Genomic DNA, 27,612 nt, shown 5'->3' on the forward strand with positions numbered 1-27,612 from the left:
ACTGTGCGGGCATTATAATGTATGGGAGGCACTGTGAGGGCATTATAATGTATGGGAGACACTGTGTGGGCATTATAATGTATGATAGGCACTGTGAGGGCATTATAATGTATGGGAGGCACTGTGAGGGCATTATAATGTATGGGAGGCACTGTGAGGACATCATACTGTATGGGAGGCACTGTGAGGACATCATACTGTATGGCAGGCACTGTGAGGGCATTATAATGTATGGGAGGCACTGTGAGGACATTATAATGTATGGGAGGCACTGTGAGGGCATCATACTGTGTTGTGCACATCATGGGGACGTCATAATGCGTAAGATGGCCACATACTGTATGGGGGCATTGACGGGTAGTGAAGAGGGGGCACTATAAGGCCTCACTATGAGGACAATTTCTATGAACGGCGTAAGCTGCATTTGCGTTTCCCAATAATCGCTCAGTGTAAACAGGCTGCTAAACGCTCGGAGCAGCAGTGTCAGTGCGTCTCCTGTCCGGCCTCTATAGCTCACACAGAATATCGCAATATGTAGCACATACATTGTATGGAGAATCCCAGCAGGCCCGCTCCATCCCCCCACACAGGCCGCGGCCTGAGTCTGCCTCCCTGCCGGCTACAGTGCTCGCATCCCGGCCACACCACCACGTGAGCCCGCTGCTTCTCCGGCCTAGCGTGTGGTGGCCGGTGTGACGCTACTGTCCGCGGTGCAGGGCCTGGTGCCGGGCGGGAGGAGCGGCCGGTACTCACCGTCAGTGACGGCTCCCATGTCGGCGAGTAGTGAGGTCAGACTCCCACAATGCAGCAGCCGGGGAGCAGCATGGAGGCCGCGCTCACCGCCCCGCCGCCCCGCCGCGCTCTATAGCTCCCCCGCCCCCAACCCCGAGCACAGGCGGCCCCGACCCCCAGGTGAGTGCCGGACGAGCGGGAGCCCGGAGCGGCCCGGGGGCCACACAGCTCCGGACTGGGGCGAATGTGTGTCCTCCATAACCGAGCGGGACGGGCGGCAGCCATAGTGTGCGGGGACAGTGTGTGTATATATGTGTATACGTAATGTGTATAGTGTATATATAGTGTGCGGGGACACAGGCAGACGTGTGTGTATATGTATATAGTGTGTGTGTGTGTGTATATGTAATGTGTATAGTGTATATATAGTGTGCGGGGACACAGGCAGACGTGTATGTGTATAGTGTGTGTGTGTATACATGTAATGTGTATAGTGTGCGGGGACACAGGCAGACGTATATGTGTATAGTGTGTGTGTGTATACGTAATGTGTATAGTGTATATATAGTGTGCGGGGACACAGGCAGACGTGTGTGTATATGTATATAGTGTGTGTGTGTATATGTAATGTGTATAGTGTGTATATATAGTGTGCGGGGACACAGGCAGACGTATATGTGTATAGTGTGTGTGTGTATACATGTAATGTGTATAGTGTGCGGGGACACAGGCAGACGTATATGTGTATAGTGTGTGTGTGTATACGTAATGTGTATAGTGTATATATAGTGTGCGGGGACACAGGCAGACGTGTGTGTATATGTATATAGTGTGTGTGTGTATATGTAATGTGTATAGTGTGTATATATAGTGTGCGGGGACACAGGCAGACGTATATGTGTATAGTGTGTGTGTATATATGTATATAGTGTGTATATAGGTGTATATATATAATGTGTATAGTGTGCGGGGACACAGGCAGACGTGTGTATAGTGTGTGTGTATACATGTAATGTGTATAGTGTGTGTGTGTATATATATAGTGTGCGGGGACACAGGCAGATGTGTGTGTGTATATATGTGTATAGTGTGTGTGTATATATGTGTATAGTGTGTGTGTATATATGTGTATAGTGTGTGTGTATAGTGTGTGTGTATATATATATAGTGTGCGGGGACAGTGTGTGTATATATGTGTAGAGTGTGTGTGTATATGTAATGTGTATATATAGTGTGCGGGGACACAGGCAGATGTGTGTGTGTATATATGTGTATAGTGTGTGTGTATATATGTGTATAGTGTGTGTATATATGTGTATAGTGTGTGTGTATAGTGTGTGTGTATATATATAGTGTGCGGGGACAGTGTGTGTATATATGTGTATAGTGTGTGTGTATATGTAATGTGTATATATAGTGTGCGGGGACACAGGCAGATGTGTGTGTGTGTGTATATATGTGTATAGTGTGTGTGTATATATATAGTGTGCGGGGACTGTGTGTATATATGTGTATAGTGTGTGTGTATATGTAATGTGTATATATAGTGTGCGGGGACACAGGCAGACGTATATGTGTATAGTGTGTGTGTATACATGTAATGTGTATAGTGTGTGTGTGTGTGTATACATGTAATGTGTATAGTGTGTGTATATATAGTGTGCGGGGACACAGGAAGACGTGTGTGTATATGTATATAGTGTGTGTGTATATGTAATGTGTATAGTGTGTATATATAGTGTATATATAGTGTGCGGGGACAGTGTGTGTATATATGTGTATAGTGTGTGTGTGTATATGTAATGTGTATAGTGTATATATAGTGTGCGGGGACACAGGCAGACGTGTGTGTGTGTGTGTATGTATATAGTGTGTGTATACATGTAATGTGTATAGTGTGTATATATAGTGTGCGGGGACACAGGCAGACGTATATGTGTATAGTGTGTGTGTATACATGTAATGTGTATAGTGTGTGTATATATAGTGTGCGGGGACACAGGCAGACGTGTGTGTGTGTGTATATAGTGTGTGTGTATATAGTGTGTGTGTGTGTGTGTATATATATGTGTATATGTAATGTATATAGTGTGTGTATATATAGTGTGCGGTGACACAGGCAGACGTGTGTGTGTGTATATATAATGTGTGTGTATATATATGTGTATATGTAATGTGTATAGTGTGTGTGTATATATAGTGTGCGGGGACACAGGCAGACGTGTGTGTGTATATATAATGTGTGTGTATATAGTGTGTATGTATATAGTGTGTATATGTAATGTGTATAGTGTGCGGGGACACAGGCAGACGTATATGTATATAGTGTGTATATGTAATGTGTATAGTGTGTGTATATATATATATATAGTGTGTATATAATGTGTGGGGACACAGATGTGTGTGTGTGTGTATATATAATGTGTATAGTGTGTGTGTGTGTATATAGTGTGCGGGGACACAGGCAGACGTGTGTGTGTGTGTATATATGTATATAGTGTGTGTGTATATAGTGTATATGTAATGTGTATAGTGTGTGTGTATATATAGTGTGCGGGGACACAGGCAGACGTGTGTGTATATGTATATAGTGTGTGTGTGTATATAGTGTGTGTATATGTAATGTGTATAGTGTGTGTGTGTATATACAGTTAGGTCCAGAAATATTTGGACAGTGACACAATTTCCGCGAGTTGGGCTCTGCATGCCACCACATTGGATTGGAAATGAAACCTCTACAACAGAATTCAAGTGCAGATTGTAACGTTTAATTTGAAGGTTTGAACAAAAATATCTGATAGAAATTGTAGGAATTGTCACATTTCTTTACAAACACTCCACATTTTAGGAGGTCAAAAGTAATTGGACAAATAAACCAAACCCAAAAAAAATATTTTTATTTTCAATATTTTGTTGCGGATCCTTTGGAGGCAATCACTGCCTTAAGTCTGGAACCCATGGACATCACCAAACGCTGGGTTTCCTCCTTCTTAATGCTTTGCCAGGCCTTTACAGCCGCAGCCTTCAGGTCTTGCTTGTTTGTGGGTCTTTCCGTCTTAAGTCTGGATTTGAGCAAGTGAAATGCATGCTCAATTGGGTTAAGATCTGGTGATTGACTTGGCCATTGCAGAATGTTCCACTTTTTTGCACTCATGAACTCCTGGGTAGATTTGGCTATATGCTTGGGGTCATTGTCCATCTGTACTATGAAGCGCCGTCCGATCAACTTTGCGGCATTTGGCTGAATCTGGGCTGAAAGTATACCCCGGTACACTTCAGAATTCATCCGGCTACTCTTGTCTGCTGTTATGTCATCAATAAACACAAGTGACCCAGTGCCATTGAAAGCCATGCATGCCCATGCCATCACGTTGCCTCCACCATGTTTTACAGAGGATGTGGTGTGCCTTGGATCATGTGCCGTTCCCTTTCTTCTCCAAACCTTTTTCTTCCCATCATTCTGGTACAGGTTGATCTTGGTCTCATCTGTCCATAGAATACTTTTCCAGAACTGAGCTGGCTTCATGAGGTGTTTTTCAGCAAATGTAACTCTGGCCTGTCTATTTTTGGAATTGATGAATGGTTTGCATCTAGATGTGAACCCTTTGTATTTACTTTCATGGAGTCTTCTCTTTACTGTTGACTTAGAGACAGATACACCTACTTCACTGAGAGTGTTCTGGACTTCAGTTGATGTTGTGAACGGGATCTTCTTCACCAAAGAAAGTATGCGGCGATCATCCACCAGTGTTGTCATCCGTGGACGCCCAGGCCTTTTTGAGTTCCCAAGCTCACCAGTCAATTCCTTTTTTCTCAGAATGTACCCGACTGTTGATTTTGCTACTCCAAGCATGTCTGCTATCTCTGATGGATTTTTTCTTTTTTTTCAGCCTCAGGATGTTCTGCTTCACCTCAATTGAGAATTCCTTAGACCGCATGTTGTCTGGTCACAGCAACAGCTTCCAAATGCAAAACCACACACCTGTAATCAACCCCAGACCTTTTAACTACTTCATTGATTACAGGTTAATGAGGGAGACGCCTTCAGAGTTAATTGCAGCCCTTAGAGTCCCTTGTCCAATTACTTTTGGTCCCTTGAAAAAGAGGAGGCTATGCATTACAGAGCTATGATTCCTAAACCCTTTCTCCGATTTGGATGTGAAAACTCTCATATTGCAGCTGGGAGTGTGCACTTTCAGCCCATATTATATATATAATTGTATTTCTGAACATGTTTTTGTAAACAGCTAAAATAACAAAACTTGTGTCACTGTCCAAATATTTCTGGACCTAACTGTATAGTGTGTATATAGTGTGCGGGGACACAGGCAGACGTGTGTGTATATGTATATAGCGTGTGTGTATATAGTGTGTGTGTATATATGTAATGTGTATAGTGTGTGTGTATATATGTAATGTGTATATATAGTGTATATATAGTGTGCGGGGACACAGGCAGACGTGTGTGTGTATATATGTGTATATGTAATGTGTATAGTGTGTGTGTATATATAGTATGCGGGGACACAGGCAGATGTGTGTGTGTGTGTGTGTATATATGTAATGTGTATAGTGTATATATAGTGTGCGGGGACACAGGCAGACGTGTGTATATAATGTGTGTATATATAATGTGTATAGTGTGTGTGTATATAGTGTGTGTGTATATATGTTTATATGTAATGTGTATAGTGTGTGTATATATAGTGTATATATAGTGTGCGGGGACACAGGCAGACGTGTGTGTGTATATAGTGTGTGTGTATATATGTGTATATGTAATGTGTATAGTGTGTGTGTATATATAGTGTGCGGGGACACAGGCAGATGTGTGTGTGTATATATGTAATGTGTATAGTGTGTGTATATATAGTGTGCGGGGACACAGGCAGACGTGTGTGTGTGTAGATATGTAATGTGTATAGTGTATATATGTGTATATGTAATGTGTATAGTGTATATATAGTGTGCGGGGACACAGGCAGACATGTGTCTATATAGTGTGTGTTTGTGTGTGTATATAATGTGTGTATATATAATGTGTATAGTGTGTGTGTATATAGTGTGTGTGTGTGTGTGTGTGTGTGTATATATGTTTATATGTAATGTGTATAGTGTGCGTATATATAGTGTATATATAGTGTGCGGGGACACAGGCAGATGTATGTGTGTGTGTGTGTGTCTATAGTGTGTGCAGCCACAGAGGTCAGGCGTGTCTGTGTATAGTGTGTGCGGGCACAGACGGCAGATGTGTGTGTGTGTGTGTGTATAGTGTGTGCAGCCACAGAGGGCAGGCGTGTCTGTGTATAGTGTGTGCGCGCACAGAAGGCAGATGTGTGTGTGTGTGTGTGTGTGTATATATAGTGTGTGCAGCCACAGAGGTCAGGCATGTCTGTGTATAGTGTGTGCGCGCACAGAAGGCAGATGTGTGTGTGTGTGTGTGTATAGTGTGTGCAGCCACAAAGGGCAGGCGTGTCTGTGTATAGTGTGTGCGGGCACAGAAGGCAGGTGTGTGTGTGTGTGTATAGTGTGTGCAGCCACAGAGGGCAGGCGTATCTGTATAGTGTGTGCGGGCACAGAAGGCAGGTGTGTGTGTGTATAGTGTGTGCAGCCACAGAGGGCAGGCGTATCTGTGTATAGTGTGTGCGGGCACAGACGGCAGATGTGTGTGTGTGTGTGTGTGTGTATAGTGTGTGCAGCCACAGAGGGCAGGCGTCTCTGTGTATAGTGTGTGCGGGCACAGACGGCAGATGTGTGTGTGTGTGTGTGTATAGTGTGTGCGGGCACAGATGGCAGATGTGTGTGTGTGTGTGTGTGTGTGTGTATAGTGTGTGCAGCCACAGAGGGCAGGCGTGTCTGTGTATAGTGTGTCCAGCCACAGAGGGCAGGCGTGTCTGTGTATAGGGTGTGGGGGCACAGACGGCAGATGTGTGTGTGTGTGTGTGTATAGTGTGCAGCCACAGAGGACAGGCGTGTCTGTGTATAGGGTGTGGGGGCACAGACGGCAGATGTGTGTGTGTGTGTGTGTGTGTGTGTGTGTATAGTGTGTGTAGCCACAGAGGACAGGCGTGTCTGTGTATAGGGTGTGCGGGCACAGACGACAGATGTGTGTGTGTATATAGTGTGTGCAGCCACAGAGGGCAGGCGTGTCTGTGTATAGGGTGTGCGGGCACAGAAGGCAGATGTGTGTGTGTGTGTGTGTATAGTGTGTGCAGCCACAGAGGGCAGGCGTGTCTGTGTATAGGATGTGCGGGCACAGACGGCAGATGTGTGTGTATAGTGTGTGCAGCCACAGAGGGCAGGCGTGTCTGTGTATAGGGTGTGCGGGCACAGAAGGCAGATGTGTGTGTGTATAGGGTGTGCGGGCACAGAAGGCAGGTGTGTGTGTATAGTGTGTGCAGCCACAGAGGGCAGGCATGTCTGTGTATAGGGTGTGCGAGCACAGAAGGCAGGTGTGTGTATATAGTGTGTGCAGCCACAGAGGGCAGGCGTGTCTGTATAGGGTGTACGGGCACAGACGGCAGATGTGTGTGTGTGTGTGTATATATATAGTGTGTGCAGCCACAGAGGGCAGGCGTGTCTGTGTATAGGGTGTGCGGGCACAGAAGGCAGATGTGTGTGTGTATAGGGTGTGCGGGCACAGAAGGCAGGTGTGTGTGTATAGTGTGTGCAGCCACAGAGGGCAGGCGTGTCTGTGTATAGGGTGTGCGGGCACAGAAGGCAGGTGTGTGTATATAGTGTGTGCAGCCACAGAGGGCAGGCGTGTCTGTATAGGGTGTACGGGCACAGACGGCAGATGTGTGTGTGTGTGTGTATATATATAGTGTGTGCAGCCACAGAGGGCAGGCGTGTCTGTGTATAGGGTGTGCGGGCACAGACGGCAGATGTGTGTGTTTATATAGTGTGTGGGGACAGAGGGAGGCGTGTGTGTGTATACATAGTGTGTCTATGAGCATTGTATGTGTAGTGGCTATGTGTATATGTATATAGTGTGTGTGTGTAATAGGTGTTTGTGTACGTATCTGTGTATAGTGTATGTTGTGAGCGGGGACAGACGGCGGACGTGTATATGTATTTGTATATGTATTGTGAGTATCTATGTACATATATCTATACATATCTACACACACAATAAGTTATATACAGTGGGTACGGAAAGTATTCACACCCCTTTAAATTTTTCACTATTTCATTGCAGCCATTTGGTAAATTCAAAAAAGTTCACATTTTTTGTCTCATTAATGTACACTCTGCACCCATCCCCCATCTTCACAGAAACCCCCCCCAGAAATGTAGAAATTTTTGCACATTTATTAAACAAGAAAAACTGAAATATCACATGGTCATAAGTATTCAGCCCCTTTGCTCAGACACTCATATGTAAGGGTACTTTCACACTTGTGTTGTTTTCCTTCCGTTACAATCCGCCCTTTTGCAAAACAGCGGAATCCGTTAACGAATTCCGCTGTTTCCCATAGACTTGTATGGATGACGGATTGTGCCAAAAGGACCTGTGTTGCTTCCACTGGGCGACGCTGCGTTGCTTCCGCCCAGCGGGAGGAACGCAGCATGTAACGTTTTTTTGAGCAGCGGAATCCTCGGGATTTCACCGCGCATGCTCTTTTTTTTTTTTTTTTTTTTTATTTATTTTTTTTTTAAATCACAAACTTTATTTTGTCTTGCGGTGGCCGAACGTTCAGCTGAGCGCCAGCATGCCCGGCCGCCGGCAAGTGACAGCGCTCAGCTGAGCGCCCGCCCGACGGCTATTGAGATCGATCAGTCAACTGATCGTTCACAATAGTCTGCTGCCGGTAAAACTGTAAAGAAGAAAAAAAAAAAAAAAGCTTTCCGTTTTGTACGATCCGTTGCATCCGTCACACAACGCAATGCTACGGAAGCCATCCAACGCAAGTGTGAAACTAGCCTAAGTCACATGCTGTCCATTTCCTTGTGATCCTCCTTGAGATGGTTCTACTCCTTCATTGGAGTCCAGCTGTGTGTAATTACACTGATAGGACGTGATTTGGAAAGGCGCACACCTGTCTATATAAGACCTCACACCTCACACTGCATGTCACCCCAAATGAGAATCATGAGGTCAAAGGAACTGCCCAAGGGGCTCAGAGACAGAATTGTTGCAAGGCACAGATCTGGCCAAGGTTACAAAACAATTTCTGCAGTACTCAAGGTTCCTCAGAGCACAGTGGCCTCCATAATCCTTAAATGGAAGAAGTTTGGGACCTCCAGAACTCTTCCTAGACCTGGCCGTCCAGCCAAACTGAGCAATTGTGGGAGAAGAGCCTTGGTGAGAGGTAAAGAAGATCCCCAAGATCACTGTGGCTGAGCTCCAGAGATGCAGTAGGGAGATGGGAGAAAGTTCCACCAAGTCAACTATCACTGCAGCCTCCACCAGTCGGGTCTTTATGGCAGAGTGGCCCGACAGAAGCCTCTCCTCAGTGCAAGACATACCAAAGCCCACATAACATTTACAAAAAAAGCACATGAAGGACTCCCAGACTATGAGAAATAAGATTTTCTGGTCTGAAGTGATGAAGATAGAACTTTTTGTTGATAATTCTAAGCGGTATGTGTGGAGAAAACCAGGCACTGTTCATCACCTGCATAATACAATCCCCACAGTGAGACATGGTGGTGGCAGCATCATGCTATGGGGGCAGGGACAGGATGACTGGTTGCAATTGAAGGAAAGATGAATGCGGCCAACTACAGAGAGATCCTGGAAGAAAACCTCTTCCAGATGCTCTGGACCTCAGACTTGGTTGAAGTTTCACCTTCCAACAAGACAATGACCCTAAGCGCACAGCTAAAATAAAGGAGTGGCTTCAGATCAACTCTGTGACCATTCTTGACCGGCCCAGCCAGAGCCCTGACCTAAACCCAATTGAGCATCTCTAGAGAGACCTGAAAATGGCGTCCACCAACGTTCACCATCCAACCTGACGGAACTGGAGAGGATCTGCAAGGAAGAATGGCCGAGGATCCCCAAATCCAGGATCCCGAGAAGACTCATGGATGCACTCGCTCAAAAAGGGCTTCTATTCAATACTGAGCAAAGGGGCTGAATACTTATGACCATGTGATATTTCAGTTTTTCTTGTTTAATAAATTTGCAAAAATTTGTACGCTTCTGTTATTTTTCTGTCAAGATGGGGTGCAGAGTGTACATTAATGAGAAAAAAATGAACTTTTTTGAATTTATCAAATGGCTGCAATGAAACAGTGAAAAATTTGCAGGGGTCTGAATACTTTCCGTACCCACTGTGTGTAGGTATCTGTGTAGGCATCTATATCTATGTATATAATGTGTGTATGTATGCAGTACCTTGAAAAAGTATTCATACCCCCTGAACTTTTTCTCATATTTTCATGTTCCACTCACAAGCCTAATGCGGGCGTCACATGATACGATCTATCGTGCGATCGTACCCGCCCCCGTCGTTTGTGCGTCACAGGCAAATCGCTGCCCGTGTCGCACAAAGTTGTTAAACACCCGTCACACGCACTTACCTGCTGAGTGACGTCGCTGTGGGCAGCGAACATCCTCTTCCTGAAGGGGGTGGGTTGTTTGGCGTCACAGCGACGTCACACAGCGGCTGCCCAATAGAAGCGGAGGGGCGGAGATGAGCGGGACGTAAACATCCCGCCCACCTCATTCCTTCCGCATTGCCGGCGGGACGCAGGTAAGCTGTGTTCATCGTTCCCGTGGTGTCACACGGAGCGACGTGTGCTGCCCCGGGTACGATGAACAACCGGCGCAAAGAAGAATAAACTATTTTTTAAAAATGAGCGACGTGTATACGACTCACGATTTACAACCGATTTGCGAACGTTAAGAATCGCTCTTATGTGTCACACGAGACGACGTCGTGAACGATGCCGGATGTGCGTCACGAAAACCGTCACCCCGACGACAGATCGCACGATAGGTCGTCTCCTGTGACGCCCGCATTAGGCTACGTTCCCATGATCAGTTTCCATCTCTTCACCTTAGTTTACTTGGGTTTTTGATGCTGCATTTTTATCGCATTTTGATGCTTGTGTTTTTTTGTGTGTTTGGTGTGTCGTCCTTTATAATATAGACAGTAACACTCATTGTGGGGTTTTGTTCCGGGATTGTCCTGTATTTAGCTCCATCCACCTTCCCATCATCTGTGACCAGCTTCCCTGCCCCTGTTGAAGAAAGCCTCCCCACAGTATGGTGCTGCCACCACCATGTGTGACGGTGGGGATGGTGTTTTCAGGGTGATGTGCACATAGCGCTTTGCTTTTAGCCTAAAAACTTCTTCTCTGATCAGGGCCCCTTCCAGATGCCATGTAGGGAACACTGAGTATGTAGAAGAAGGTGCAGTGGTCAAATGAGACTAAAGTAGAACTTTTTCGGCTAAATGCAAAACTGTCATAATACAGGGACACAAGTTTTGGCATTTTAGTTGTTTACCAATATCCCGAACCCAGTTCTATAATCAATCTGGGCTTTAAGTGACGACTTACAGCTTTAACCTGAGGCTATTCACATCCTAATTGGAGGAAGGGTTTAGGAACTACAGCTCTTTAATATGTCGCTGCCTCTTTTTCAAGGGACCAAAGTAAATTGGACAATTATCTCAGATGCTCTTTAATGGGCTGCATGAACAATTCCCTTGTTAATCCCTCATCAATTAAGTAGTAAAAGGTCTGGAGCTGATTCCAGGTTTGGCATTTGTATTGCAGCAATTGCTGTGAACCCACAACATGCAACCAAAGGAAGAGAACCGACCATCATTAGGCTGAAAAAAAAAAAAAGAAGAAATCCATCAGAGAAATAGCATTAAAGTTAGGAGTGGCAAAATCAACTGTTTGGTACATTCTGAAAAAAGAGAACGCACTGGTGAGCTGGGAACTCAAAAAGGCCTGGACATCCCCGGAAGACACCAGTGGTGGATGATCACAGAATCCTTTCTATGGTGAAGAAAAACCTTCACAACATCCACCCAGGTGAACTCACAAGGAAGCCGGTGTTTCAGTATCTAAGTCTCCCATAAAGAAAAGATGTTATGAGAGCAAATACGAAGGGGTCACCACAAGGAGCAAATACAAAGGGTCACCACAAGGAGCAGATACAGAGGGGTCACCACAAGGAGCAAATACAAAGGGGTCGCCACAAGGAGCAAATACAGAAGGGTCACCACAACGAGCAAATACGGGAGGAGTCACCACAAGGTGCAAATACGGGAGGAGTCACCACAAGGTGCAAGTACGGAGGGGTCACCGCAAGGTGCAAGTACGGAGGGGTCACCACAAGGTGCAACTACGGAGGGGTCACCACAAGGTGCAACTACGGAGGGGTCACCGCAAGGTGCAACTACGGAGGGGTCACCACAAGGTGCAACTACGGAGGGGTCACCACAAGGTGCAACTACGGAGGAGGGGTCACCACAAGGTGCAACTACGGAGGAGGGGTCACCACAAGGTGCAACTACAGAGGAGGGGTTACCACTTGGTGCAAATATGGAGGGGTCACCACTTGTTGCAAATAGGTAGGGGTCACCACAAGAAGCAAATACAGAGGAGTCACCACAAGGAGCAAATACAGAGGAGTCACCACAAGGAGCAAATACAGAGGGATCACCACAAGATGCAAAGCATTAATCAGCCTTGAAAATAGAAAGACCAGATTAGACTTTACAAAAAAAAAGAAGCCGCCCAGTTCTGGAAAAGTGGCAAAGGGCAAATGAAATTAAGATCAACCTGCACCAAAATAATGGGAAGAGGAAAGTTTGGAGAAGGCTTGGAGCGGCTCCTGATCCAGAGCACAGCATGTCCTCTGTGACACATGAAGGAGGTAGTGTGATGGCCGGGCATGCAGGGCTAAGGCTATGTGCGCACTAGAAATGAGAAGTTTCTCAAGAAAATTTCTTGAGAAACTTCTGGGAGTGAAAGATTTCCGGACCTCTGGAAAAAATCCGCACCAAATCCGCATGCGGATTTGCCGCGGAATAGCCGCGGAATTGCCGCGATTTTCCCGCGGGTGGTTCCCTGCGGATTTTTGCAGGCTGTACTGCCGAAATCCGCAGGGTACCTGCGGAAATAATGGACATGTTCATTTTCTCAAGAAAGTTTCTCGAGAAATTCTTCTCAAGGAAATTTCTTGAGAAAAATCCGCACAGCTATTTTTTTTTACCATAGGATTTGCTGGGAAATGTCTGCACAAAGATTGCAGACATTTCTCAAGAAATTTCCGCGGCAAATCCGCGGGTAAATCCGCGGGTAAAACGCACTAGTGCGCACATAGCCTAATAATGGTCCTGGGGCACTAGTGGTTATTGATGATGTGACTGAAGATAGAAGCAACTGGATGAATTCTGAAGTGCACAGGGCGAGACTTTCAGCACCAACTGCCATCTACAGAATCTCAGTAATGGGAAAGTCTTCAGTGAATACAGATTTTACCTCAGAATTGAGAATTTTGATAATAACAGGTCAATTTTGGCAGAGAAAGAGCACCAAACAAGGAGGACACCAGCAATGGTGACGTTCACGGATGAAAGACTTCATCCTGTCATTGTTGTGACGGATTCTCTACAAAATATTAAAAATTTACATTTTATTTATGGTGAAGGTAATATGTCCAGGCTTTTAGAAAAAATGGCTGCAATTTCTAAACGTCTCACAGGATATTTTTGTTCAACCCCTTTTTTATATGTAAAATAGTGGCCTGCAGAGCTGAAATCACGAAGATCCGGTCACCATCCAAATTCGGTACTTTTGGACCTAACTATATGCATTGTGTGTGTGTGTATAGCTGCATATTTAGTGTGTGTACATTTCACTTTCTCATTGCTTTCTATGACTGAAAGAATTGACTTGTACATTTTAAAAAACACTACAATTCACAAATGAGGGCCCTGTGCACGCGTTGAGTATTTGGTGAGTTTTTTTTACCTCAGTATTTGTGTCCAAAACCTGGAGTTGAGCAATCGGAGGAAAAGTATAATAGAAACCCGAGCACCTCTTCTGGATTTATCACCCACTCCTGGTTTTAGCTAAAAATACTGAGGTAAAAAACTCACCAAATACTCAACGTGTGACTGTGGCCTTATAGAAATCTGGCCACTGTGCTTTTTTTTTTTTTTTTTGTTCAAGGTCGCGTACGTACGTTGAGTATTTGGGGAGGGTTTTTTTACCTCAGTATTTGTAGGCAAAACCAGGAGTGGGTAAAAAAATGCAGAAATGGTGCTCTTGTTTCTATTATACGTTTACTCTGATTCTTCCACTCCTGGTTTTGGCTACAAATACAGAGGTAAAGAAAGAGCTCACCCAATACTGAGGTAAAAAACTCATCAAATACTAAGGTATAAACCAAATACTGAGGTAAAAAACCTCACCAAATACTGAGGTAAAAAGCTCATCCAATACTGAGGTAAAAAACTCATCAAATACTAAGGTATAAACCAAATACTGAGGTGAAAAACTCACCAAATACTGAGGTAAAAAAAAATCACCAAATACTGAGGTAAAAAACCTCACCAAATACTGAGGTAAAAAAAATCACCAAATACTGAGATAAAAAAAACTCACCAAACACAGAGGTAAAAATACAGAGGTAAAAAGTCACCAAATACTGAGGTAAAGGCTATGTGCGCACTTTGCGTTTTTACCTGCGTTTCAGCTGCGTTTTGAATTTCAAGCAAAGTCTATGGGAAATGGGGATTTCTTGTGCGCACTTTGCTGTTCAAAACGCTGTTTAATTTGCATATTTTTGGGCAAAAACTCAGCGTTTAAAGAAGCAGCATGTCAATTGTTTTTGCCATTTGGGCTGCGTTTTGCTAACATTGAAGTAAATGAGAAGTTGCAAAAAGCAAGCCACATCCAAATTCCAGCGTTTTACATGCTTTTTAGCTGCAGAAAACGTGTTTTGGACTACATAAACGTATGCGTTTATGACATCAAAATAATGGAATAATATGTCCCTTTACACACACACACATAGTCCGACAATTAAATTAATGAAATATATTAATTTGTTATTTTAGCCATAAATAGTATAAAACCGCTATAATTATATTAAATATAACTATTTTTGTTATGATTAAAATAATTATATTTGTTTTCCTTTTTTTTATAGTGTTTGTATGTTAAAACTTTATTTAGTAGTGTCTTTGTAATCAAAACGTATCTGACTTAAAGCAATAGAAAAGCATGTGAAACGCACTTAAAACGCGGTAAATACGCACACGTATTTACCGCGTTTTTGTGGTCAAAAACAACTTTGGTAAAAACCATTTCTGCCAGAGGATGCGTTTAGAACTGCAACTACCTCAACGCAAAGTGCGGACATAGCCAAAAAGTCACCAAATACTTTGGTAAAAACTTACCAAACACAGAGGTAAAACTCACCAAACACAGGTTAAAAATACAGAGGTAAAAACTCACCAAACACAGAGGTAAAACTCACCAAAAACAGGTAAAAATACAGAGGTAAAACTCACCAAACACAGAGGTAAAAACTCACCAAAAACAGGTAAAAATACAGAGGTAAAAACTCACCAAACACAGAGGTAAAAATACAGAGGTAAGAGGTGAAAACTCACCAAACACAGAGGTAAAACTCACCAAACACAGGTAAAGAAGGGAATTTTGTTTACTTACCGTAAATTCCTTTTCTTCTAGCTCTAATTGGGAGACCCAGACAATTGGGTGTATAGGCTATGCCTCCGGAGGCCGCACAAAGTATTACACTCAAAAGTGTTAAGCCCCTCCCCTTCTGCCTATACACCCCCCGTGCTCCCACGGGCTCCTCAGTTTTGGTGCAAAAGCAAGAAGGAGGAAAAAGAATTATAAACTGGTTTAAAGTAACTTCAATCCGAAGGAATATCGGAGAACTGAAACCATTCAACATGAACAACATGTGTACACAAAAAAAAAAAAAAAACAGGGGCGGGTGCTGGGTCTCCCAATTAGAGCTAGAAGAAAAGGAATTTACGGTAAGTAAACAAAATTCCCTTCTTCTTTGTCGCTCTATTGGGAGACCCAGACAATTGGGACGTCCAAAAGCAGTCCCTGGGTGGGTAAAATAATACCTCGTAAGAGAGCCGTAAAACGGCCCTTTCCTACAGGTGGGCAACCGCCGCCTGAAGGACTAGCCTACCTAGGCTGGCATCCGCCGAAGCATAGGTATGCACCTGATAGTGCTTCGTGAAAGTGTGCAGGCTCGACCAGGTAGCCGCCTGACACACCTGCTGAGCCGTAGCCTGGTGCCTCAAAGCCCAGGACGCGCCCACGGCTCTGGTAGAATGGGCCTTCAGCCCTGAGGGAACCGGAAGCCCAGCCGAACGGTAAGCTTCGATAATTGGCTCCTTGATCCACCGAGCCAGGGTTGATTTGGAAGCCTGTGACCCTTTACGCTGGCCAGCGACAAGGACAATGAGTGCATCCGAGCGGCGCAGGGGCGCCGTACGAGAAATGTAGAGTCTGAGTGCTCTCACCAAATCTAACAAGTGCAAATCCTTTTCACATTGGTGAACTGGATGAGGATAAAAAGAAGGTAAGGAAATACCCTGATTGAGATGAAAGGAGGATACCACCTTAGGGAGAAAATCCGGAACCGGACGTAGAACCACCTTGTCCTGGTGAAACACCAGGAAAGGGGCTTTGCACGACAACGCTGCTAGCTCAGACCCTCTCTGAAGAGAAGTGACTGCTACTAGAAAAACCACTTTCTGCGAAAGTCGTGAGAGGGAAATATCTCTCATTGGCTCGAATGGTGGTTTCTGAAGAACCATCAGAACCCTGTTTAGATCCCAGGGTTCTCACGGCCGCTTGTAAGGTGGAACGATGTGACCAACCCCCTGCAGGAACGTGCGTACCTGTGGAAGCCTGGCTAGGCGCTTCTGGAAAAACACAGAGAGCGCTGAGACTTGTCCCTTAAGGGAGCCGAGCGACAAACCCTTTTCCAGTCCAGATTGAAGGAAGGACAGAAAAGTAGGTAATGCAAATGGCCAGGGAGAAAAACCCTGAACAGAGCACCATGACAGAAAAAAATCTTTCACGTCCTGTGATAGATCTTGGCGGACGTTGGTTTCCTAGCCTGTCTCATAGTGGCAATGACGTCTTGAGATAACCCTGAAGACGCTAGGGTCCAGGACTCAATGGCCACACAGTCAGGTTGAGGGCCGCAGAATTCAGATGGAAAAACGGCCCTCGAGATAGCAAGTCTGTTCGGTCTGGTAGTGTCCACGGTTGGCCGACCGTGAGATGCCACAGATCCGGGTACCACGACCTCCTTGGCCAGTCTGGAGCGACGAGGATGGCGCGGCGGCAGTCGGTCCTGATCTTGCGTAACACTCTGGGCAACAGTGCCAGCGGAGGAAACACATAAGGGAGCTGAAACTGCGACCAATCCTGAACTAAGGCGTCTGCCGCCAGAGCTCTGGGATCTTGAGACCGTGCCATGAACATTGGTACCTTGTTGTTGTGCCGGGACGCCATGAGGTCGACGTCCGGCACCCCCCAGCAGCAACAGATCTCCTGAAACACGTCCAGGTGAAGGGACCATTCCCCTGCGTCCATGCCCTGGCAACTGAGATAATCTGCTTCCCAGTTTCCCACGCCTGGGATGTGAACTGCGGATATGGTGGATGCCGTGGCTTCCACCCACATCAAAATCCGCCGGACTTCCTGGAAGGCTTGCCGGCTGCGTGTGCCGCCTTGGTGGTTGATGTATGCCACCGCTATGGAATTGTCCGACTGAATTCGGATCTGCTTGCCCTCCAGCCACTGCTGGAACGCTTTCTGGGCAAGATACACTGCCCGTATTTCCAGAACGTTGATCTGAAGCGAGGATTCTTGCTGGGTCCACGTACCCTGAGCCCTGTGGTGGAGAAAAACCGCTCCCCACCCTGACAGACTCGCGTCCGTCGTGACTACTTCAAAGGAGGGGGTAGGAAGGATTTCCCCTTCGATAATGAAGTGGGAAGAAGCCAGCACCGAAGGGAAGCTTTGGTCGCCTGAGAGAGGGAGACGGTCCTGTCGAGGGACGTCGGCTTCCTGTCCCATTTGCGTAGGATGTCCCATTGAAGGGGACGCAGGTGAAACTGCGCGAAAGGGACTGCCTCCATTGCTGCCACCATCTTCCCCAGGAAGTGCATGAGGCGCCTCAAGAGGTGTGACTGGCCTTGAAGGAGAGATTGTACCCCTTTCTGTAGTGACTGCTGCTTGATCAGCGGAAGCTTCACTATCGCTGAGAGGGTATGAAACTCCATGCCAAGATATGTCAGCGATTGGGCCGGTGTCAGATTTGACTTTGGAAAATTGATGATCCACCCGAAACCCTGGAGAGTCTCCAGGGAAGCGTCGAGGCTGCGTTGGCATGCCTCTTGAGAGGGTGCCTTGATCAGCATCCAAGTACGGGATCACCGAGTGACCCTGCGAGTGTAGGAGCGCTACTACAGTAGCCAAAACCTTGGTAAAAACCCGTGGGGCTGTTGCCAGGCCGAACGGCAGTGCCACGAATTGCAGGTGTTCGTTTCCTATGGCGAAGCGCAAGAAGCGCTGGTGCTCTGGAGCAATCGGTACGTGGAGATAAGCATCTTTGATATCGATCGATGCAAGGAAATCTCCTTGGGACATTGAGGCGATGACGGAGCGGAGGGATTCCATCCTGAACCGTCTGGTTTTTTACATGTTTGTTGAGCAGTTTCAGGTCCAGGACCGGGCGGAAAGACCCGTCCTCCTTTGGGACCACAACAAGTTGGAGTAAAAACCGTGGCTCTGTTGCTGAAGAGGAACCGGGATCACCACTCCTTCTGCCTTCAGAGTGCGCAGCGCCTGCAGAAGAGCCTCGGCTCGCTAGGGAGGCGGGGATGACCTGAAGAATCGAGTCGGGGGACGAGAGTTGAACTCTATCTTGTAACCGTGAGACAGAATGTCTCTCACCCAGCGGTCTTTTATTTGTGGCAGCCAGGTGTCGCAAAAGCGGGAGAGCCTGCCACCGACCGAGGATGCTACTAGAGGAGGTCGAAAGTCATGAGGAAGCCACTTTGTTAGCGGCGCCTCCGGTGGCCTTTTAAGGACGTGACTTAGACCGCCATGCATCAGAGTTCCTTTGTTCTTTCTGAGACCTTTTGGACGAGGAGAATTGGGACCTGCCCGCGCCCTGAAAGGACCGAAACCTCGACTGCCCTCCCCTCTGTTGGGGTATGTTCTGTTTGGGCTGGGGTAAGGATGTATCCTTTCCCTTGGATTGTTTGATGATTTCATCCAGACGCTCGCCAAACAGCCTGTCGCCAGAAATTGGCAAACTGGTTAAGCGCTTTTTTGGAAGCAGAATCTGCCTTCCATTCCCGTAGCCACAAGGCCCTGCGGAGTACCACCGAATTGGCGGCCGCGACCGCCTTACGGCTCGCAGAGTCCAGGACAGCCTTAATAGCGTAAGACGCAATTGCCGAGGTCTGGGTGGTAATGGATGCCACTTGTGGCGCGGCCGTGCATGTGGCTTCAATTTGCGCTTGACCTGCTGAGATAGCTTGTAGCGCCCATACGGCTGCGAATGCTGGGGCAAAAGAAGCTCCGATAGCTTCATAGATGGATTTCAACCAGAGCTCCATCTGCCTGTCAGTGGCATCTTTGAGCGAGGCCCCATTTTCCACTGCAAGTATGGATCTAGCCGCCAGTCTGGAGATTGGAGGATCCACTTTTGGACACTGAGTCCAACCTTTAACCACGTCAGGGGGAAAAGGATAACGTGTATCCTTAAGGCGCTTAGAAAAAACGCTTATCTGGACAAGCATGATGATTCTGGACTGCCTCTCTGAAATCAGAGTGGTCTAGAAACATACTCGGTGTATGAGAAGCTGACTCCTCCGCCGGAGGAGCTGAGGGAGAAATATCCAGCATTTGATCGATGGACGCAATAAAATCGTTCACTATGGCGTCCCCGTCTGGAGTATTAAGATTGAGAACGCCCTCAGGATCAGAATCCTGATCAGCTGTCTCCGCATCATCAATCAGAGATCCCCCCGCTGAGACCCTGAACAATATGATGTCGAGGGAAATTCTAAGCGAGCTCGCTTAGTCGGTCTGGGGCTGGGGTCTGTGTCAGAACCCTCAGCCTGGGATCCATGAGATACCCCGTGAGGACATTGTTGGTCCAACTGAGGGGAGCCAGGGAACAATGATTCAACAGAGTCCCTTTGCTGAGATACCGGCCCGGACTGCAAGGCTTCTAGTATCTTAGCCATAGTCTCAGAGAGTTTTGCAAACTCCGTCCCCGTCACTAGGACAGTGTCAACAGGTGGCTCCCCCTGGGCCCCTCTTAGCAGAGGCCCTGGCTGAAGAAGTGTCACAGGGGCCGAACATTGCACACAATGAGGGTCAATGGAACCTGCCGGCAGCTGGGTCGTACCAGTGACGCAGGCAGCATAATAAGCCTGTGTTTTGGCACCCCTGCCTTTTGTGGGCGCCATGCTATTGTTTTCCCTGAGTAACACAATAGGGTATATAGCCAGAATGAACTGTGCTCATACAGTGTAAAATATATACTATAAACAAATAATGTATCAATACAGTACAGCACCATGGGGCTAGCACCACAGGTGCTGCTTACCATCCGCCTAAAGCGGTTATGAGGCCACCGGAGACCGTGTCTGGGTCTCCCAGGGTTTGTCCCTCTCTGCAGCGTCGGAGGAGCTGACAGGAATGGCTGCGGCGTCCTGACGAGAGGAGGGAGCCGTGGTCGTGGCCGAGATGCTCACACTGTGCACAGTGAGGGGGGTGGAGTATGGAAATCATACTCCAGCCCTCAGTGCTGCTCGTTCCGTGCAGCGTCCCGCCCTTCCCCTGCCTGTCAGGGCTGAGGGCGGGAGAAAGGGAAACTAGGCCGCAAGCAAGCCGGGGACTCGAGTATAAGCGTGGCCGCCGTAAAAGCGCGGCCGACGCCAAAGTCCCCGGCGAACTACAAGTCCCAGCCGCGCCGCAGTTACACATGGCAGCGGCGGTTAGCGCGGTAGCCCCTACATATAAACACACTCAGCGACGCTGAGTGTGTAATGGCACAGTTTAACCCGGTCAGCGCCGCGGTCCCCGGTGCACTAGCACACCCAGCAAGGCTGAGGTGTTGCCGTGCGCGGTCCCCATAGGGATACAGAGTACCTTCACGTAGCAGGGCCATGTCCCTGAACGGTACCCGGCTCCTATCCAGCAGGCTCCACAGGAGTTGTGGATGAAGCACGGTCTCAGTGCCTGGAGACCGATAGGATCCCACTTCACCCAGAGCCCTGAGGGGGATGGGGAAGGAAAGCAGCATGTGGGCTCCAGCCTCTGTACCCGCAATGGATACCTCAACCTTAACAACACCGCCGACAAGAGTGGGGTGAGAAGGGAGCATGCTAGGGGCCCTATATGGGCCCACTTTTCTTCCAACCGACATAGTCAGCAGCTGCTGCTGACTAATCTGTGGAGCTGTGCTGTGCGTGTCTGACCTCCTTCGCACAAAGCAAAAAAACTGAGGAGCCCGTGGGAGCACGGGGGGGTGTATAGGCAGAAGGGGAGGGGCTTAACACTTTTGAGTGTAATACTTTGTGCGGCCTCCGGAGGCATAGCCTATACACCCAATTGTCTGGGTCTCCCAATAGAGCGACAAAGAAAATACTGAGGTAAAAACTCACCAAATACTGAGGTAAAAACTCACCAAATAGTAAGGTAAATACTCACCAAATACTGAGGTAAAAACTCACCAAATACTGAGGTAAAAAACTCACCAAATACTGAGGTAAAAAACTCCCCAAATACTGTACTTAATGTGCACATAAGGCCTAAAAAAGAAGCAAAGTAGGCAGATTTCTATAAGGCCACGTGCACACGTTGAGTATTTGATGAGTTTTTTACCTTAGTATTTGTAGCCAAAACCAGACAAAAATACAGAAATGGTACTCGTGTTTCTATTATACTTTTCCTCTGAATGTTCCACTCTTGGTTTTGGCTGCAAATACTGAGGTAAAAAACTCACCAAATGCTCAAAGTGTGCACTTGGCCTAAATTATATAATTGGAGCAGAAAATATGCTGCATCAAAACTGCACCAGATACTCAACATGTGCATGTGGCCTTATAGAAATCTGCCCTCTGTGCTTATTTTTTAGGCCATGTGCACACATGAAGTATTTCGTACGTTTTACCTCAGTATTTGGTGAGTTTTTTACCTCAGTATTTGGCCTACAGCAGTTTTTATTTTGCACAAACAGCAAAAAACGCTACATGTAAAGATAGCCTGAGGCTCCATACCTGTCGGACCTAACAAGTTGTTGGCCAACTTTTTTTTAGAAAATTATATTTTTGTACATATAAACTAGTCGTAGAGATGTGGACAGGACGGTGCATTTCCTATGATCACTGGGAAGAACTCATCCTTGTAATCTCCTTCCCTGCTCCGAGGCGTCGCTATGACATGGCTGCTTTCCCAGCAGAACAGACATTCATCTACAAAAAATGACTCTGGGAATTCTACTCATTGCACAATTGAGGCACCAGCATTTGTCAGGGCCCCCTCAGGAAGGATCCGGCCCGTAGCCCAAGTCTATTTATCTGTGTCTGTCTATCTATCTATCTATCTATCTATCGAAACGTTTAGAAATTGCAGCCATTTTTCTGTAAAGCCTCATCATTTCAGGAACCCAAAAGTAATTGGACAAAGTAATTTTACCATAAATAAAATGTTTATTTTTAACCCTTTGTAGAAAATACTTTGTAGCAATGACGCCTGAAGTCTTTCGTCCATGGACATCTCCATCGCTGGTTCCTCCTATGTGAGGCTTTGCCGCCTTTACTGCAGTGACTTAAGTTGTTTCTTTTTCGTGGTTCTTTATCGTTTTGTCATAATCCTGTGAAATGCAGCTCGATGGGCTGAGATCTGCTGATGACTCGGCCATTGCAGAATATTCCACTTCTTTGCTTTCGCAGGATGTTTTGGGTCATTGTCCATCTGTTCTGTGAAGCATCGTCCAATCATTGCTGCATTTGGTTGAATCTGAGCAGAAAGTGTCGCCCTGTACACATCAGAATTCATCCGGCTGCTTCTGTCTTCAGTCACATTATCAATAACTACTAGTGCCCCAGGGCCATTGTTAGCCCTGCATGCCCGGCCATCACACCACCTCTGCCATGTGTTACAGAGGATGTGCTATGCTCTGGAGAAGGAGCCTCTCCGAGCCTTCTCTAGACTTTCTTCTTCCATCATTCTTGGACAGGTTGATTTTAGTCCCATCCGTTCTCTGCTGCTTCTTTAGATGTTCTTTTTGGCAAAGGTCTATCTGTTTTTTTCAATTTTTCAGGCTGATTAATGGTTTTCTCCTTGTGGTGACCCCTCTGTATTTGCCCCTTGTGGTGACTCCTCTGTATTTGTTCCTTGTGGTGACCCCTCTGTATTTGTTCCTTGTGGTGACCCCTCTGTATTTGCTCCTTGTGGTGACCCCTCTGTATTTGCTCCTTGTGGTGACCCCTCTGTATTTGCTCCTTGTGGTGACCCCTCTGTATTTGCTCCTTGTGGTGACCCCTCTGTATTTGCTCCTTGTGGTGACCCCTCTGTATTTGCTCCTTGTGGTTACCCCTCTGTATTTGCTCCTTGTGGTGACCCCTCTGTATTTGCTCCTTGTGGTGACCCCTCTGTATTTGCTCCTTGTGGTGACTCCTCTGTATTTGCTTCTTGTGGTGACTCCTCTGTATTTGCTCCTTGTGGTGACCCCTCTGTATTTGCTCCTTGTGGTGACTCCTCTGTATTTGTTCCTTGTGGTGACTCCACTGTATTTGCTCCTTGTGGTGACTCCTCTGTATTTGTTCCTTGTGGTGACTCCACTGTATTTGCTCCTTGTGGTGACCCCTCTGTATTTGCTCCTTGTAGTGACCCCTCTGTATTTGCTCCTTGTAGTGACCCCTCTGTATCTGCTCCTTGTGGTGACTCCTCTGTATTTGCTCTCATGAAGTCTCCTCTTTGTGGTGGTCTTAGATATTGAAACACCGACTTCCTTTTGAGTTCACCTGGGTGGATGTTGTGAAGGTTTTTCTTCATCATAGAAAGGATTCTGTGATCATCCACCACTGTTTTCTTCAGGCGACGTCCAGCCCTCTTTGAGTTCCCAGCTCACCGGTGCACTATTTTTTTGCAAAATGTACCAAATCAACAATTTGTTGATTTGGTCGCTCCTAACATTTCTCTATCTTTCTGATGGATTTCTTCTTTTTTCAGCCTAATGATGGTGGGTTTCTCTTCCATTGAGAACTCCTTTGACCGCATGTTGTGGGTTCATAGCAACAAGATTGCAACAATGCTAATTCCGCACCTGGAATCAGCTCCAGACCTTTACCTGCTTAATTGATGACGGATTAACGAGGGAATAGCACATGCAGCTCATCAAAGAGCGTCTAAGATAATTGTCCAATTACTTTTGGCACCTTCGAAAAGAGGCAGCGACATATTAAGGAGCAGGAATTCCAAAACCCTTCCTGCAATTAGGATGTGAATACCCTCCAATTAAAACTAGGAATCCGCTCTTTAAATCCATATTGATAGAAATGGATCTTGACTGTTTTCATAAACAGATAAAATGCCAAAACTTGTGTCCCTGTCCAAATACTTCTGGACTTAACTGTGCGTGCATGTGTGGGTATGGATATATGTGTGTGTGTGTGTGTGTGTGTGTGTATGGTCAGTGACTAAAGTTTTGACATTGTAGCTGTTTACTAAAACATATTCAATGTACATTAATACAATTGTGGATATTACATATATTCAAGATATATATATATACCGGGATAGTAGCTCTCTGTCTCTCTCCCAGTCTCTGTATGTATGTCACTGTCTGTCTGTCTCTGTCTATGTCTCTGTCTATGTCTCTGTCTATGTCTCTGTCTGTCTGTTTCTATCTCTCTGTCTGTATTTGTATCAGTCTGTCGCCATCTCTGTGTCTGTCTGTCTCTATCTCTGTCTGTCTCTGTGTGTGTGTGTGTGTGTCTGTCTCTATGTGTGTGTCTGTCTCTATGTGTGTGTCTGTCTCTATGTGTGTGTCTGTCTCTATGTGTGTGTATGTCTGTCTCTATGTGTGTGTGTCTGTCTGTCTCTATGTGTGTATCTGTCTGTCTGTGTGCCCGGGCTGTCTGTGTGCCCGGGCTGTCTCTTTGCCCGTCTGTCTCTGTCTTTTTCTGTCTCTCTCTATCCATCTCACCACAGACATCATATTACCTCACACATAAGCTTCCTATACTAACAGTTTATTTTGGTCCTATAGCAACCACTGACAGTTGCTATTAATAACCTATAGCTCCCACCTCTATTTAGTTTAATGAAGGCAGAATTTTTGGAGAGTAACTGTAAAGCGCGGGGTTAAATTTTCCCGCCCAAACATAGTCAATGACGTTCCCTGAGTCACATAGTGTCTGTGCAAAATTTCGTGATTGTAAATTCGACTGTTCGGATTCCTTTAGCGGACATACACACATACATACACTCAGCTTTTTTTATATATATATATATATATATATATATATATACACATACACACACATTATATATTATATATATATATATATGTATGTATACAGTGTGTCCACCCATATCCTGTCCACCGCCATTAACTTGAGAGCGGCGGCAGCTATAGGTATAGAAGTGGTGTCTAGGTATAGTAAAGTAGCCATGCGTTACGCAATGAAACTACCTATAGCGCCACCTGGTGGAAAACAACGGAGTGAGCATTTTTATCTCGAAAATGGAACGAGATAGAGAGAAAAAGTGAATTACAAAGTTGTAGGGCATCATCAATTCAATACGAATCGACACCTTGCATACAGAAATGCTGTGATTAGAACGTGTAAAACTCACAAGGCTGCGGACGTGAAGCGATACCTTATGGAGACCTTTCTACAAGTCATTGGGTATGGTGGCTGTGTGGAGTGGCCTCCGCTCACCTGACCTGACCCCATTGGACTTCTTTCTGTGAGGTCACATCAAACAGCAGGTGTATGCGACCCCTCCACCAACATTGCAGGACCTACGACAACGTATCACAGATGCTTGTGCAAACGTGTCACCTACCATATTGCACAACGTGCAGCAAGATACAGTATGCTGTGCAGAGTCCAGATGTGCATTGCAGCTGACGGGGGCCACTAATGAGCGCCATATTCGTGACCAGCATTCAATGTTTGGGGGGGGGGGGCATGGGTTTCATATCATAGCATTTCTGTATGCAAGGTGTCGATTCGTATTGAATTGATGATGCCCTACAACTTTGTAATTCCCTTTTTTTCTCTATCTCGTCCCGTTTTCGAGATAAAAATGCTAACTCCGTTGTTTTCCACCAGGTGGTGCTATAGGTGGTTTCATTGCGTAGCGCATGGCTACTTTACTATACCTAGACACCACTTCTATGCCTATAGCTGCCGCCGCTCTCAAGTTAATGGCGGTGGACAGGATATAGATGGACACACTGTATATAATATATAGATATAAGCACAGATTAATTCTTGTAAATCTCACGGCCGCCAAGTCAAAAAAATATCAACAGTCCCCATTTGTTTCCAGCACAAGAACAGAGGACGATTGTGCAATGGGAATCAAAAAGGAAGTTCCTCATGTGAAATTCCAAACTTTTTTTTAGTCTTTTTTTTTCTATCATTTTAGAGTCCAGAATTATTAATCTGAAAGAACAAGTGCGGGATTTTATTATTGCAGTTTTGGTTGCACTTTTTCAGTGAAATACACAAGTGGATCCACAAAAAGGAAAAGTTTAACGCATAGTCTGATCCGATTGCTACCTCGGTTCTCACACATATTTTTGGGGGGTTTTTTGTTGTTTTTTTTTTTTACAGTTTTGAATCAGATCTGGTCCAAAATCCACACTAAAAACCACTATAAATACTCTTCCTCTTTGAGTCAACTTTGCTGTTGATATGATGGATTTTTATTAAAAAAAAATACCTATTTTGCAGTAGTTCGCTGTGCTAGTGCTGAGAAATCAAGCATTGAAGTCCCATGTAAATTAGCCTGGATGTGCATGGTGGGGGTGTCATCGTACTTCAGCCATGTACTATATGATTACTCTAATTTTCGGCTTTTCTCTGTGTTCTCATTATCTTTCTGTTTTGCTCCGCAGAGTCAGACTTCACATACAAGAACCGGAGAAATAGAAAAATTATCAGAAATTTCTAATCGATCGCTGACCGCACCAACTTGCCATAGGAATGCATCCTTGAATGGTACGTAAAAGGAGGATTTCCGCCCAGGTATGCCCTATATGTGAAATGCGAAATCTAGGCCTTCGCCTGCCACATGGTGGGGGGGGGCTTTAAAATTGCACCGTAGTCAATGTCCCTTATCCCCCCCCCCCCCCTAGTATTGCAGTTTGCATAGGACATAGATATCACAGAATCGCCGAATGTCCCTACCATGCTGTGAGTTACAGCCAGGACCTGCTTCTAAAATTCAGAGTCCACCCGCAATTGTTAACCTGTTAAATCCCGCTGTCAGACTCTAACAGTGAGATTTACCATGTGCCGGCATGGGGCAGCGCCATTCTAAGGGGCACTTTGCACACTACGACATCGCAAGCCGATGCTGCGATGCCGAGCGCGATAGTCCCCGCCCCCATCGAAGCTGCGATATTTTGTGATTGCTGCCGTAGCGAACATTATCGCTACGGCAGCTTCTTCACATGCACTTACCTGCCCTGCGACGTCGCTCTGGCCGGCAACCCACCTCCTTCCTAAGGGGGCGGGTCGTGCAGCGTCACAGCGACGTCACACGGCAGGCGGCCAATAGAAGCAGGGGGGCGGAGATGAGCGGGACGTAAACATCCCACCCACCTCCTTCCTTCCTCATTGCAGCCGGGACGCAGGT

At 46.1% G+C, this 27,612-nt stretch overlaps 2 protein-coding genes across 2 annotated transcripts in view; one reads left to right on the forward strand and one right to left on the reverse strand.

The window, feature by feature from the left end:
- The window catches only part of THOC7 (THO complex subunit 7), a 37,770-nt gene extending 36,908 nt beyond the window's left edge, over positions 1-862 (reverse strand). Inside the window, exon 1 of the mRNA XM_075321371.1 lies at positions 754-862. Coding sequence (XP_075177486.1) covers positions 754-772 — 19 coding nt within the window. The 5' untranslated portion in view covers positions 773-862. The remainder of the gene's footprint in view (positions 1-753) is intronic.
- Positions 797-27,612, forward strand: part of ATXN7 (ataxin 7) — a 182,800-nt gene continuing 155,984 nt past the window's right edge. The window contains exons 1-2 of the mRNA XM_075321370.1: positions 797-912; positions 26,870-26,972. The gene's annotated coding sequence lies outside the window, so the exon portion shown is untranslated. The remainder of the gene's footprint in view (positions 913-26,869; positions 26,973-27,612) is intronic.

Source organism: Anomaloglossus baeobatrachus, chromosome 8 (genome assembly GCF_048569485.1).
Source record: "Anomaloglossus baeobatrachus isolate aAnoBae1 chromosome 8, aAnoBae1.hap1, whole genome shotgun sequence".
Taxonomy (NCBI): Eukaryota; Metazoa; Chordata; class Amphibia; order Anura; family Aromobatidae; genus Anomaloglossus; species Anomaloglossus baeobatrachus.